The 12965-nt window shown below is 44.4% G+C and overlaps 1 protein-coding gene across 1 annotated transcript in view; it reads left to right on the top strand.

Annotated features, from left to right (window-relative positions):
* Positions 1-1742: 1742 nt before the first annotated feature.
* PEPD (peptidase D) overlaps positions 1743-12965 on the top strand; it is a gene marked incomplete at its 5' end in the record, with an annotated part of 154238 nt that continues 143015 nt past the window's right edge. The window contains 3 exons of the mRNA XM_082489271.1: positions 1743-1786; positions 7052-7235; positions 9135-9262. Of these exons, the coding sequence (XP_082345397.1) occupies positions 1743-1786; positions 7052-7235; positions 9135-9262 (356 nt within the window). The remainder of the gene's footprint in view (positions 1787-7051; positions 7236-9134; positions 9263-12965) is intronic.

The raw sequence follows: 12965 nt of genomic DNA, 5'->3' as shown, positions 1-12965 counted from the left end.
ATGAGAGAGGATGTTCTTGACCACGGAGAGAAGTCCTGCTGGGAGATAAGTGACAGTAATGGTCAGTCAAGCCTTGTTTTAGAGGGAAATGCTCTAAACTAGTCTCTCAGATATCAGGGTCTACCCCTGCATCATCTCGGTTGCAGAGAGAATCAGAATTATCTATGTGTGCGATTAAGCTGGTCTTGCTCCCAGTCTGGCTGCCAGTACCATTCCTGTGGCTGCCATTGCAACGGGCTGCCAGTATAACCATCTTGCAAACGAGTTTAATTTCTGCATAGTGCAGAAGTTTCATTCAGATTTTCATTTTCAAATCCTGAGACAGAAGAACAGGGTATTTTAGGTAACAAACAACATAAAATAAAAAGTTTGGTTTGGGTTTTTTCCCCTAAGGAATGGAGTCTTATTTTCTGCTGAGATTTAATACAATGCAAGCAACTCTTCTAAATCTCAGCAATTGTTTTTGGAAGGAGGGTAAAATGACCAAGGGGAAGAGAAGTGAGAAAATTAAAATAAACAGGACAAAAGGACCCAGAAACCCCCTTTTAGAGAGCAGATAGGAGTGCAGGAGACCTTTTCTCTAAGGAGGGCAAATGGGAGGATAGGCAAAGAGGAGTTGGAAGGATGAATGCCCGAAGCCACTAATGACAGTATTTGGAAGAGTGCCTTGAAGGCTTTAGTCTTGTCTGCCTATTCCTGACCGGAGAAGGAAAGGCAAAGTGAGCTTTCCTGCCTCCTCCCTCTAATTCTGCTCGAGTCTAAGCAGAAGGGAGCACCACGGCGGGAATGAAAGTGGCGAAGTGTTTTGCTCCAGTTTACATTAAAAAACTTTTTCAGTATGCATAAGCTAAAGGAAGATCCTTGAAATTCAACAGCTTGTCAGTAATACTGTCTAAACCGGGGATTTATCCATTAATCTGGAGCCTGTGATTGCTCAGCAGCAGCAGCAGCAGAGCGAGGACGCGTGCTTCCCTCCGCGCGGAGGGCAGCGGTACCTGCGGTGCCAACTCACAGCAGCACTTACCACTGTTTTATTGACTCACAGAACAGCCAAACAACATACGGAGGGCACAGGGCACAGCTCCTCTCCCTCATTCCTTATCCGGTATTTCACCCTTCTGGGCGTTTCCTTCAGCTGCTGTAGGGCAGTTACTGGCCCCGTGAACCCCGGTTTCTTCAGGTAGCTCGGAATTTTGAGGCAAGAACAAGTCAACCCGAGTTCTGAAGGAACCTGTGTGAATAGGAGCAACGAGCCGGAGGAGCGGCGTTGGCTGCGGCCGACCGTGCCCGAAGGCTGTTGTGAAACTCCTCCCGTTCAAAAGGCCGGTGGAAAGCAGCTCCTGCAGGGGCGGCGGCACCGCGGCGCCTTACGTGGATTTTCTGAGCGACCATTTGTTTAGGGGAGCTCTGCAAAAGACGGTCAACCCCTGCAAACGTTTATATTCCCACCGTACAGCTTTCAGCTTCGCGGGCTCTATAGCACAGCAGCCATGAGGCGATGGTTACGAGCCCTTCTTCCGCCCCGGCAGCGGCGTTCCCGGCGCACGCCGCCCCCCCCACCTCCCCCTCTCCCCGGCGGCCTCAGGCGAGGAGCGGCCTGCGGCAAGCGGGGGAGCGGCGCAAGGGCGCAGCAGGCCCGGCCCGGCCCGGCCCGGCCTCCCCTCACGGGGCAGGCCTGCCCCGCCCCGCCCCGCCCCGCCCGCCATCGCCTCCCCGCGCCGAGGCGGCGCCGCCGCTCTCACATGACGGGCGAAGTCCGGCGAGGCAACATGGCCGCGGCGGCGGGGTAAGCATCGCTCCCCGCTCCGCCCGGCCCGGCCCGGCGCTGGGGGCGACCGCCCGGCTCAGCGGGGTCTCCCTGAGGCGCCCGGGCGGCTTGGGGGTGCCGGCGGGCGGTGTTTGCCCGCGGAGGGCCGGGCCCGGCGGGCGGGACCCCCGTGCGGGGGAGGCCGGGGCTGGCGGCGCCGGGGCGGGGGCTCCCTGAAGCCGGGGCAGTTTGGCGTGGGAGGGCGGGAGAGCTGTGGAGGGACCCGCGGGCACCCCGGGGCGGCAGCGCCTCGCCCCTCAGCCCTGCGGCAGCCTTTGACTGGTGTTAGGGGCGGGAAACGGTGCTCCAGGGCGGCTGTGGGGCGCGCAGCGCAAGGGCTGTACCGCCTTCTGTAGCTGCATTCAGTGCTTTGAGAAGGTGCCATTAAAAACGCTGCAAAACGAGGGGGGAACTTCTCATAGCCGCCAGAAGGAGGGCACGCTGGGGCTTGGCGCCGACTCGTTCATGGTTGGGTGGAGGTTGCTCCCCTGCGAGGTCCTCTCCTGCCCTGGTGCGTCTCCCCTGCGCAGGGACGCTCCTGCCCAGAGCAGGGCCGGGCTGCGGCGAGTGGGTGCCACGTCCAGCGGGGCCGGCACTTCAAACTCTTGGCTTTCGGACAAGGAGCGCTGGGCTGAGTGCATGGCTGGAGGCACCAAGGGCCTTGCACTAAGAGAAGAAACAGACCTTGAAGGACCAGCCAGTGTGTCGTGCCAGTTACGTTCTGGTATTCATGTGTCTGGCGTGGTGTGAACTGGGTGGGCGATTAGAAATCACAGACCAATATCGAAATCTTGCTTTTGCTTGTGTCACTTACTTGCTCGTGCTCTGTTAGCGTAGGCCTCTTGCACTTCACCTGTTGGATGTGCACCAGCATTAAAGACTGGCTAGACTTCTGGCTGATGTTGATAACTTGCTCAAAACAAACAAATAAGGACCCATCAACAAACAAATGATAACTTCTTGTAAAGTAGTTTCAGTGGTTTCTCATCTTCATGGAAACGTGGATCCCGTCTGCGTGACCTCAAGTAGAACAGAAACAGCAGTGCGTCAGTTTTCTTCTAAAAACCATAAGTGGGAAAGGTTAACTGAAAAATGGTGGGAAAACCAGAAGTGAAATAGGATTCTTGGTTACTGCTGTGTTCTGGTCGTTGCATCAAAACAAACCCAAAATGTTAGATGGATCATACTGTAACAAAATGTAACCTCGCTGAAAATAAGAAACTTCTGAAGTAAGTTTTGAAAATCAACAGTTCTAGGCAAAAGAAAAATGTCCTTTAGAGAAACAGATGTAGTTTAATGTTCCTATAAAAGAACTCTATGAGGACTTGGGACTAAGTGATGATAAAAATTGTGCGTGACAGCTGACAGTTTCTCTGCTGGCTATTGTGGGAGGCCTTTACCAGACAGAGCAATGGCTGAATTCGGAGGCCAGACTGGTGAAAATGGGGAAGCTGAGCTTCACATGTCCTGTCCTGGTCTTGCAAGTAGCCGTTTCTGGCACTGACTAGTGCTCATTTGCAGAAGCTTGCATAGCTTGAAAGACGCGTGCACCACAAAGTAGCACTTGCATTAAATAGGCTTTGTTATCAAATACGTAACTCTATGTTAGAGCTGAGTTTGTGGCTGGAGACACTAGGGTGCTGGTATTAAGAGAAGAAAGAGACCTTGAAGGACCAGCCAGTGTATCACAGTAATTACATTCTGGTATTCGTCTGTCTTGAGTGGTGTGGACTGGGTGACCAATTAGAGATCACAGACCAAAATTGAAAGCTGCTAATTCCCCCTCTAGAAAGAATTTGTGGTAGTATTGTCAGGTGGCAAATAACAAAGTTTTGTGCTGATGTCATTGTGTGTGTATTTGCAGGGTTGATACAAGTGTGAGGCAGTTGTATACTTGTACCCACTTGACTTACTGCAGGTGGCATAGTGATGAATTCTTGTATTTGAAACTGAAAAAGTGCCAATAATAATCATGGTATAGACAGGACTGTATAGGCACAAGGGTCTGTAACATTTGGGCTGGAAGGATTACTGAAAAGAAGAAAACCAGGCCAGTCGTAACCTACTTACCTGCAGTGTATTTCTTAGTAGCAGAGCAATGGTCGCAACAGAGCAGCAGGGTGAAGACTTTTATTGTGATCTTGAGTACTGTGAGTGTTCTCTTCCCAAATCATGACTTGCGATAGAAAGCCAAGTGTACAGCCATAGTCTTTTTCTTAAGGCTTACATTCCTGTGTAGGTGCCAGTCTCTGGAAAGAGCTCTCCGCCTAAGTTGGGGAAAGCTGGCATGGGGCTCGCACATCCAGAGCGACCCAAAGCAGCACCTGTGGGTGTCTTGCCGTGTTGTTAGCCCGTCCGTGAGGGTGCTGTTCGTTTGGTATCCGAGTGTTTGCAGGAGAGAAGAGAGAACAAAGGCCGTTGAAGAAGTAAACTTAGCTCCAAGTTGAACCCTCTCTGAAACCTAGCTACAACCAGCAGAATTTCTGCAGAATTTCAATTGTGAAAGTAGGTCCGTTGCCTGGGAAGGTCGTACAGTCCAAGGCATGAATTTGCGGGTGAGTGCTGAGCAGAGAACCCAAAGAACTGAGCAATATTTGCAACAACGCTCATCCCAGCCCTCCTGTGTCCCACAGCCCTTGCTGCAGGGTCCAGCACGCTCCGCTGCTGTGACTGTTGCAGCAGCCTTAAAATAGAGACCAAGGCCATGCCTGTGAAAAAAAAAAAAAAAACAAACATGCAAGTCCAAAACAACTGTACAGGGCCAAATTCTGCTGTTGGTGAATATTGTGGCATCAAATTCAAGTAGGGAAAGTAGGATCTGTTATATGTAAGGAAGACTACATTTTGGCCATGTATGCAGAAGGACCATCATTTTGCATCGGAATGCATTTCAGCTTCAGTGTTAACATCCTGGTAAAAGATGCTCTTATAGTGGCTTAGTGACACTACTGGTAGGAATTGCTGCCTGACATTATTTCTTCTTGAGTCTTGTTTTGGTTGTCAAAGGTTTTAAATACAATAAAAGCATTAGTAGTAAAAGTAATGGAAATGAAAATGTGCATTTGTAGCAGCTTCCTATGAGCTCCAGGGTGTAGGAATAGGCCTGGGGAAGGAGGGAGGTCAGTTGTGGTTTTTTTTTTTTTTTGTTTGGTGTTTTTTTTTTAACCACAGAAAAACAAACCCCCAAACTTGTGAAGAGCATAAAATTACAACAAAGGTGACTTTCTTCCTTCCTTTGAAGCAAAACATAAGACAGGTTGTGCTACAACCTCGGCCCCTTTTTTTTTTTTTTTATCAGCAGATACAAAGATCTGAGAGCAGCCTATGGCATAAGGGTGATCTGCTGATGTTCTCTCTTCACTTTTATACTTGCATTAAGTTGAGCATATGATTGCCGGGCTCTGCATGGAGTTACTCCAGGGGGTGATCTTGCTTGGATAACAGTATTTTCAACCTCTTGTGTATTGCAGAGCTGCCGAGCCACAGCTTTGTTCCTGAAGAGTGTTGCCCGTATTTAGTTTAAGGTTCGCTATCTGATTTAAAACTTTGTCGCTTTTGCTAGGATTTCATGAACTTGCTTCATTCTTCCTACAGGCATGGGTTCCCCAAAACAAAAGCCAATGCTGTGCTTCCATGCTATGCTGATGTGCCACAACAGGTAGTCTGCAGCCCTTGTAACGATCACCTGCCATGGTGCTAGTTATCAGCTGTGTGTGGGAAGTAATAAAACTAAACACACAAGTTTTGTGCACCATCAGCTGAACTCCTAGGCAGATAGTTTGAAAATTGGATTAGCAAGAGTGGTCTTTCACCTTCTAAAATTACTTATGCTGTTATATCAAGTAGTTGTAAACAAGTAAAATAAAATATTTTATTAGCTCTTTTATGCTGTGTCTGCAGTAAGAAATTATAGGGTTTACATTTCTGATGCTGATAAAGTCTTTCAGGAGGTTATTTTATGCAGCTATAAATCAAAGGTTACCTTTCAGATTGCCTGTGGAAACTATATAATAATTAAGATGTGGAGCTCAGCTTCTCTAAGGTTAAGTCCCTTGGTGGTTGGTTTGTCATTTTAGCATAGTAACAATTTAACTGCACCTTTCTGTCATTCCTCTAGAAGTGTATCTGGTAGAAAATGACCATCCAGCCAGTGAGTCTCTAATAAGCTGAGAGAAGCTGAGGTGGAGGAACAAACTGGACTTAAATCGTAGGTTTTTATTGATAAAACAATGTTCCTCTGTAATACTGAAGCTCCAAAGCACAGTTTTGCTATATTAAACATTAAAATAAAAAAGGGAATGCTCTTAGATTCTTCTCATCTGATTTAAAAAAAAAAATCCTAGAACAAGCTACTGTGCTTCTACTGGTAAAGCTCCAAAAAGTGCAGGTATGGACCTATAACAAATGTGAATGAATCAGCACTGCATTCTTATAGCACTTTAAACACCTTAAATTTACTTAATAGCCAGTTTATTCTAAGAGAGTGCGCTGTACTTTTAAACTGTATTCTCCCAGTTGTGGCTCTGTTGAGTACAATCTTTCAGAGATTCTCTGGGCTGTCTCAGCACGTTTGTGCTGCCTTAGGGGCAGGTGGTGATGTGCAGCAGGAGGTCACTGGTACCTGGGACACGCTCCGGCAGTCACGTGTCTCCGTTCAGTCACTTGCTGAAGCCGCTTGTGTGCATGCAAGAATAAACATGTGCATAGCAAAGAAATTGGCAGATACTGTGTGAGCATGGGAAATGCTGTTGTCCTCAGTCTGCTGTCCTTCGTCTTTCCTCTCCCGTCCCTGTTTCAGCTACTGAACATTTTCCAGAAGGATTTGCTGAAGTTTGCCAGACTTAATGTACCTTTCCACTTCTGTTTTCAGTAACTCAGAACTACTTTTCTTCTTTCCTGTTTTGCCTGTACTCAGCCGACCTAGGCTGTTGTTGATTTCTGCATCTACTTTTCTTGTTGCTTTACCTAAGAGAATAGGACGAGTGACATGCTGTGGGCCGTAGCTGCAGCCAGTCCTGTCTCCTGTTTCCCTTGGTACAGGTATGAGCAGTGTTTGATCATTGCTGGAGAGCCATGCTTGTATACAGCATCTCTTCCCCATGAGTGATTAGCATCTTGTTGGTAGAGTTAAACTAACGTTCTTTTCTGTTCTAGACTGAAGTAACAAACACTGCGTCTGAATCATGCTAACCGCTGTCTTTATCTTCCATTAATTATCAATTAAAAAAAAATAATCTTTTCCAGACCCTCATTTTGGCTGGGGAATGAGACCTTGAAAGTGCCTGTAGCGCTCTTTGCCTTGAATAGAAGACGACTATGTGATCGCCTGAGACAGAATAAGGATGTCCAGAAGAATTCAATTGTTCTGCTGCAGGGTGGAGAAGAAACCCAGAGATACTGTACGGATACTGGTATCGTGTTTCGCCAGGTAAGAGCTGAATTAAAGCTTCAAATCAAATTAATAAACTCTCTTCAACTGCATGAATTTTTAAACGATTTTTAATTATTTTCCCTTTATCTCTCATGTGCGCATTGCCTTGCTTCACTTAAATAAATTGGCTTCTTTTATTACATTGCCTCTTCAGCTTTGAGTTACTCTCTTTCAGGGCTTTAGAATGCAGGCTCATTATTTGGTTTAAAGGGCCTAAACTTGTTCAAGGCCCTACTTCCTACTGGTGTTTAGCGTAATATTAAAGACAGCAATGGAATATTTCTTAGCTTTTTCAGTCTTTTCTGTGACCCAAAAAATAACTTCTTTCTGTGTGAAACAGATGGCATCCTGGGCTGTATTAGAAGGGGGGTGGTTAGTAGATCGAGAGAGGTCCTCCTTCCCCTCTACTCTGCCCTGGTGAGACCGCATCTGGAATATTGTGTCCAGTTCTGGGCCCCTCAGTTCAAGAAGGACAGAGAGCTGCTGGAGAGAGTCCAGCGTAGGGCAACTAAGATGATTAAGGGAGTGGAGCATCTCCCTTATGAGGAAAGACTGAGGGAGCTGGGTCTCTTTAGTTTGGAGAAGAGGAGACTGAGGGGTGATCTTATTAGCGTTTATAAATATATAAAGGGGGAATGTCATGAGGATGGAGCCAGGCTCTTCTCAGTAGCAACCAATGATAGGACAAGGGGTAATGGATTTAAGCTGGAACACAAGAGGTTCCACTTAAATTTGAGAAGAAACTTCTTCTCAGTGAGGGTGACAGAGCACTGGAACAGGCTGCCCAGGGAGGTTTTGGAGTCTCCTTCTCTGGAGACATTCAAAACTCGCCTGGACGCCTTCCTGTGCAACCTCATCTAGGTGTTCCTGCTCCGACCGGGGGATCGGACTAGATGATCTTTTGAGGTCCCTTCCAATCCCTAGCATACTGTGATACTGTGAAACTTTACGGTGGACGTAAACTGAATTTATTCATAGAAAAGTGTATTTCAAGCTTTTATAAATAGTGTATTCCACAAAGCGGGGTGTATCGTAGAATTTAAAACATGTGTCTTCTCAAATTAGACTCTTCCTTAAGTAGCCATGTGTTCTTCTGTCACAGATAGGACTTAATAACTTGTTAATGTCATGCTGAACGTGTTCTTAGTCTTTGGGAAAGTTGGTGTAACAGAACTCTAATTATTCATAACCCTGCAAAGCTGTGTGCTTTGCATGGCTGCTACAGCACTTTTTGTGAATTTATTTGAGCTGTTTAATGTTATGAAGAAACAAACCCAATAAATTCTAATCTAGATAGCACTTTCCTAATGTAGCCGTTGGTCTGTTTTTAGAGGAGATGCACCTGTCAGGGTATCGGAGTATATGTCTGTCCTTACCAGAATTCACCTCTGTATTGTTAGCTGGTTTGCTGTTTGCTTGCTTGTTTTTAAAAAAACTCTTGCTAAAGGCTGTTTGGTGCAGCTTCCTCTTCTCTGGGGGAGGCTGGCTCTTCTCTTCAGCACTCTGCCACTGGAACCCAATGAATCCGCACTCTGCTTTTGCCTTGTCTTCTGCGGCATGATCGTTCCTTCCTGATACTACATCCCCTAATTCGAGATTGGAAGAATGTATTTTATTGTTTGATGTATATTTATTGTGCTGAGTTGACCTGTTTATTTCTCATGGTAGCTTATTAATCGCTGATCCTTTCCAGTTGCCAACAGAGGGATTTGTATTACTGTAACCTAAAACTAATCAGTCTGAAAAGCTTTAGACCTAAACCATTTCTGCCCCTTCAAAAGCAAGAGAGATCTCTTTCAGATACATGGAAGTAGGAATTAGTATGTACTGTAGTATATTTGTAAAGCTGGTAGAAGTGAGGGTTTTCTTTTAAAAATTTATTTTGTCTTGACCTAGGAATCTTACTTTCACTGGACTTTTGGAGTAACCGAAGCAGGCTGCTTTGGAGCAGTAGATGTTGATACTGGAAGATCCATGCTTTTTGTTCCGCAACTTCCTGAAAGCTATGCAGTTTGGATGGGAAAGTAAGACATACCTTCTGACTGTGTTCTGATGCATCTGGGTACTTCATTTAATGTAACTGGTAGAGCTGGAATGCTATCTCATTTTAATCAGATTCCACCAAATCATTTGGTGTGAATTGTAGTGATATGTTCATACAAAGATACAAAACATGGTCAGTTGGTTTTGATCATATGATACCAAATGATCCTCCACCGTTTGGTAGAGAATACATTTGGAATTGCAACCCACAGATCTCGTGGTATCCAGGAAAGGAAGCTGAACCGTAAAGAAAAGTAGAAGTCTTGTGTTAAGACAGAACAAGTTAAATAGTAAAGCAGGCTTTTTCAAGTTGCTTTACCAGTTTGCAGCCACCTTAGCTAATGAAGCTGTTTGAATGGCAGAACGTAGTTTAGCCCCTTTGATCCTTTTTTTGATATGAACTGACAGGCTGGGGAAGGTAATTTTAATTCTATTCTGCGAGTATGCCATAAACGTCTCTCTTTCTATCCACATTGGTAGTAAATATTGCTCAGTGCCATAGTAGTGGAGGAATTGATTTATTTATGCGTTCATTTCTTTTCTCAGTCTTAATTGTATTTATATCCTCTAACAAACTGTAAATTTTTTTGTTGTCTACGTTGTCTCAGAGCATTAGCTTACTTCTAATTTAATATTTTGAGCTCAGGTTGCTTTGCTTCTAATTGAAGCTATCACTTATATTTTAATGCTAATTTTGGGAAAAGAAAACAATTGCAACCAATCCCATATGCTGAACTGTGCCAGACCATATGGTAGGGCATGGCTGCTGTCTTCTCGGAGAGTTTATATGAGTATCACTGTCTTCGACCTAGCTGGGAACTGAAATTGTTTGCGATAGCAGTATTCACATTTTTATGCTGAAATATTTCAGCTGAGAGCTGCACCTGTCTGGGTAGGCTCGGTTTAACCCCCACGTATACTCTCTAAAGTCTGTTCCCTAGTGGTGCTTGTTCTCATTTATAGACAAAGCTTTTTCCTCCCCCTAAATTCCCTTCTGCTAGTTCAAATCAGCTGTTTCATACCCATGCTGATCATGCCTAATCTGAAAAGGCTTAAAAATATTTTCAAAATTCCACAGTGTCATTTTGCATTTTCAAACAAAATATTGTGGTGTTTATAAATGGTGGTCTTTTTGATTTGTTTGTGCAGCACTTGTTATTGGTTCATTTACAGAATTACAAGTTTGGTTAAAAGTGCTTTATTGTCATTGTGTCTTCTTGCAGAGTATAACAAATGGCCTTTATCACAGCATCCTGGTTTTCTAAATTCTCCTCCTTACCCTTCCTGAATCCCTCCATTTGAATCTTTATGCTCTCTTCTGTCAGCACTGGTCATGTACTTTTTTGGCTTGTCAGAAGAAGGGTGGCTGAATAACTCATTTGTGAGTCAGTAGCAGTTCTGCTTCATAAGTTGGTTGGCAGGGGGTACTGCACACGGCTAGGGATTGTGTTCCTTCCCGGAAGACTCAATTTTAAGTCAAAACTAGCACTGAAAGAAAAACGCAAATAAGTTTGCCTTCCATCCGCTGCTGTTTATCTACTATAGTTTGCCTTGGAAGTGCTTGTTACTGTGCACGTGGAAGGCCCTATCAGAAGAAACTCATTTAACATCATGAAGCACGAATCAATTCAATGCCTTGTACGATATTTGCAACGTTGGTATTTTACAGAGGTCTACAGCTGGTCATCTAGTTCATAGCACAGGGTGCAGATGCTTTGACTGGTGTTTATATTGCTTTCTATTTAAGACAGATATGGGAATCTGCTATGTGAGTTTAGGCAGAAATGCATAGATTCTCTTAAAATGAATGCAGAAGGCTCTTTACTACTGCTTTACTACCAGTGTATTACTAAATGCATTGTTTGATGTACTGTTGTGCTTTCGTTTCTGAAGGTCACATATTTGGGTTGGTTTTGAAATGTAGCTTAGGTAATGTGGCAGTCAGACGGGTTAACCTTTTTGCCTTGAAGTAATGCAAAAGTGGGGCTTCTGGGTTCAAGTTGTGGTCTTAGTTTGGCCAAACCCAATAAAGTGAGGGCATTTGCTTGGAGATGAGCTATTAGTTTACGAACAAGACCATAAACAGTGGAATTATTTCAGTCTCACCAACTGCATGTATTTCCACGAAGAGTTTGGTGTGCTGCAGTGGTGGCTGGGGACTCTGCAGAACAGGTGAACACGGAGATGATGAATGCACCGCCCTGGGCTGCGGGCTGCCGGGGACCCAGCACTATGTTGTACCGGTGGTGAGGGTGACTGGCACTTCTTTGGAAGTGTTACTTGTCTTGTAGGACTTCTTGCTGAATGTGTGTGCACTAAAGATTAGTGAATAGCTGTAGGGCTACCTTTTGGAAGTCCTTCAAGCCAAAATAACCTCTGCAGTTTTAAAAGGGAGGAGAGATTTGATTTAACTCACAGACTATGGACATTCTCCAAAAGACCCACAACCTCTTAAGGTTACAATCACAGCATTGTTATGAGGGTAATTGCGGGATTGGTGGTCCTACTCTCATGTTGGAAAGGGATTGCAACAACAGTTGGTCCGTTTTTAAGCTATGAGCGTGGGCACTTCTCTAGGTGTTGGGCTAGTCCATTTCTTAGTTGTTGCTGGGAAAATCTTTTCAACTAAGAAGTGCTTTGCCTCTCTCTCGATCTGGCCCTCCCTTTGCTTGTGGGGCAGAAGCAAAGACACGCAGGATGGGGTAGAGGGTAGGTATTGGAGCTTCTGAAGTATTTTTCTATTCTTAGTTTTGGAGGAAGAGTTTAAGAAATGAATCTGGTAGTGTAAGATTGTAAAGGCTTTGGAAGCGTAACTGTATTGTAACTGTCCCTCTTTCTTGGCATGGTCTTACCTGGTGAAGTTTGTGGTGCAAAGCTCTTAGCAATCATTTCTATTCCTAGGAAGCATTAAGTTGGTATGACTGCATGTCTTGCACAGAGACTTCAATTTCACTAATTAATGCTGCACCTGCCATTTACCTCCTTAATTATAAATGACAGAACTAGTCAGTGTGCTGATTAAAGATATTTTATAAAGTAAAACATACTGTACAGCAGCTGCTTTATGTGAAGCGGATGCCAAAATAACTTAATTGCCTTGCCACGTAAAGAGTGTTTTGAATGGAAAACAAAAATATTTAACGCTTTCATGCTCTAACTTTAGAAATAAATTTTAAATGGGACAGAACAATATTTATATGCAATTTCCTGTGTTTTCTTTGAAGCCCTGCTGGCTGATTGGTAAGTATAACAACATTAATCTAGCGTTTCATCCACTGTAAGTAACATTCTTCCATGAAGTTGACTGGAAGCTATCTGTATTTGCAAAGTTGGACCCTGGTGTGGTACTTTGGAGCTGTAATAAAGCACAATGAAATGCTTTACAAATGTTAATAATTTCTCAGTGACCTAATGAGGAAGCTTCTTAAATATTGTCATCATTTTCTAAGTAGGCTACAACCAAAGTCAACCTCTGCTTTAAGTGATTAATCTTGACTGACTTCAGCAAAGCTGAGAAGTTTTACTACCTTTGGAAAAAAGTGCAGAAGGATGTGGTTATTTTTTTTCTTGTTTGCTTTTTTTTTCTCCAAACACTTTAGTAAAAAAAAGTTATTTAGGCTTTTACCTTTTTTTTTTTTTTTTTTTTTTTTCCCCCGCTATAGACTGTATGTGGCCAAGAAAATT

The sequence above is a fragment of the Vanellus vanellus genome (assembly GCF_965231255.1).
Source record: "Vanellus vanellus genome assembly, chromosome: 12".
NCBI classification, from domain to species: domain Eukaryota; kingdom Metazoa; phylum Chordata; class Aves; order Charadriiformes; family Charadriidae; genus Vanellus; species Vanellus vanellus.
This window is presented reverse-complemented; position numbering and strand designations above follow the sequence as displayed.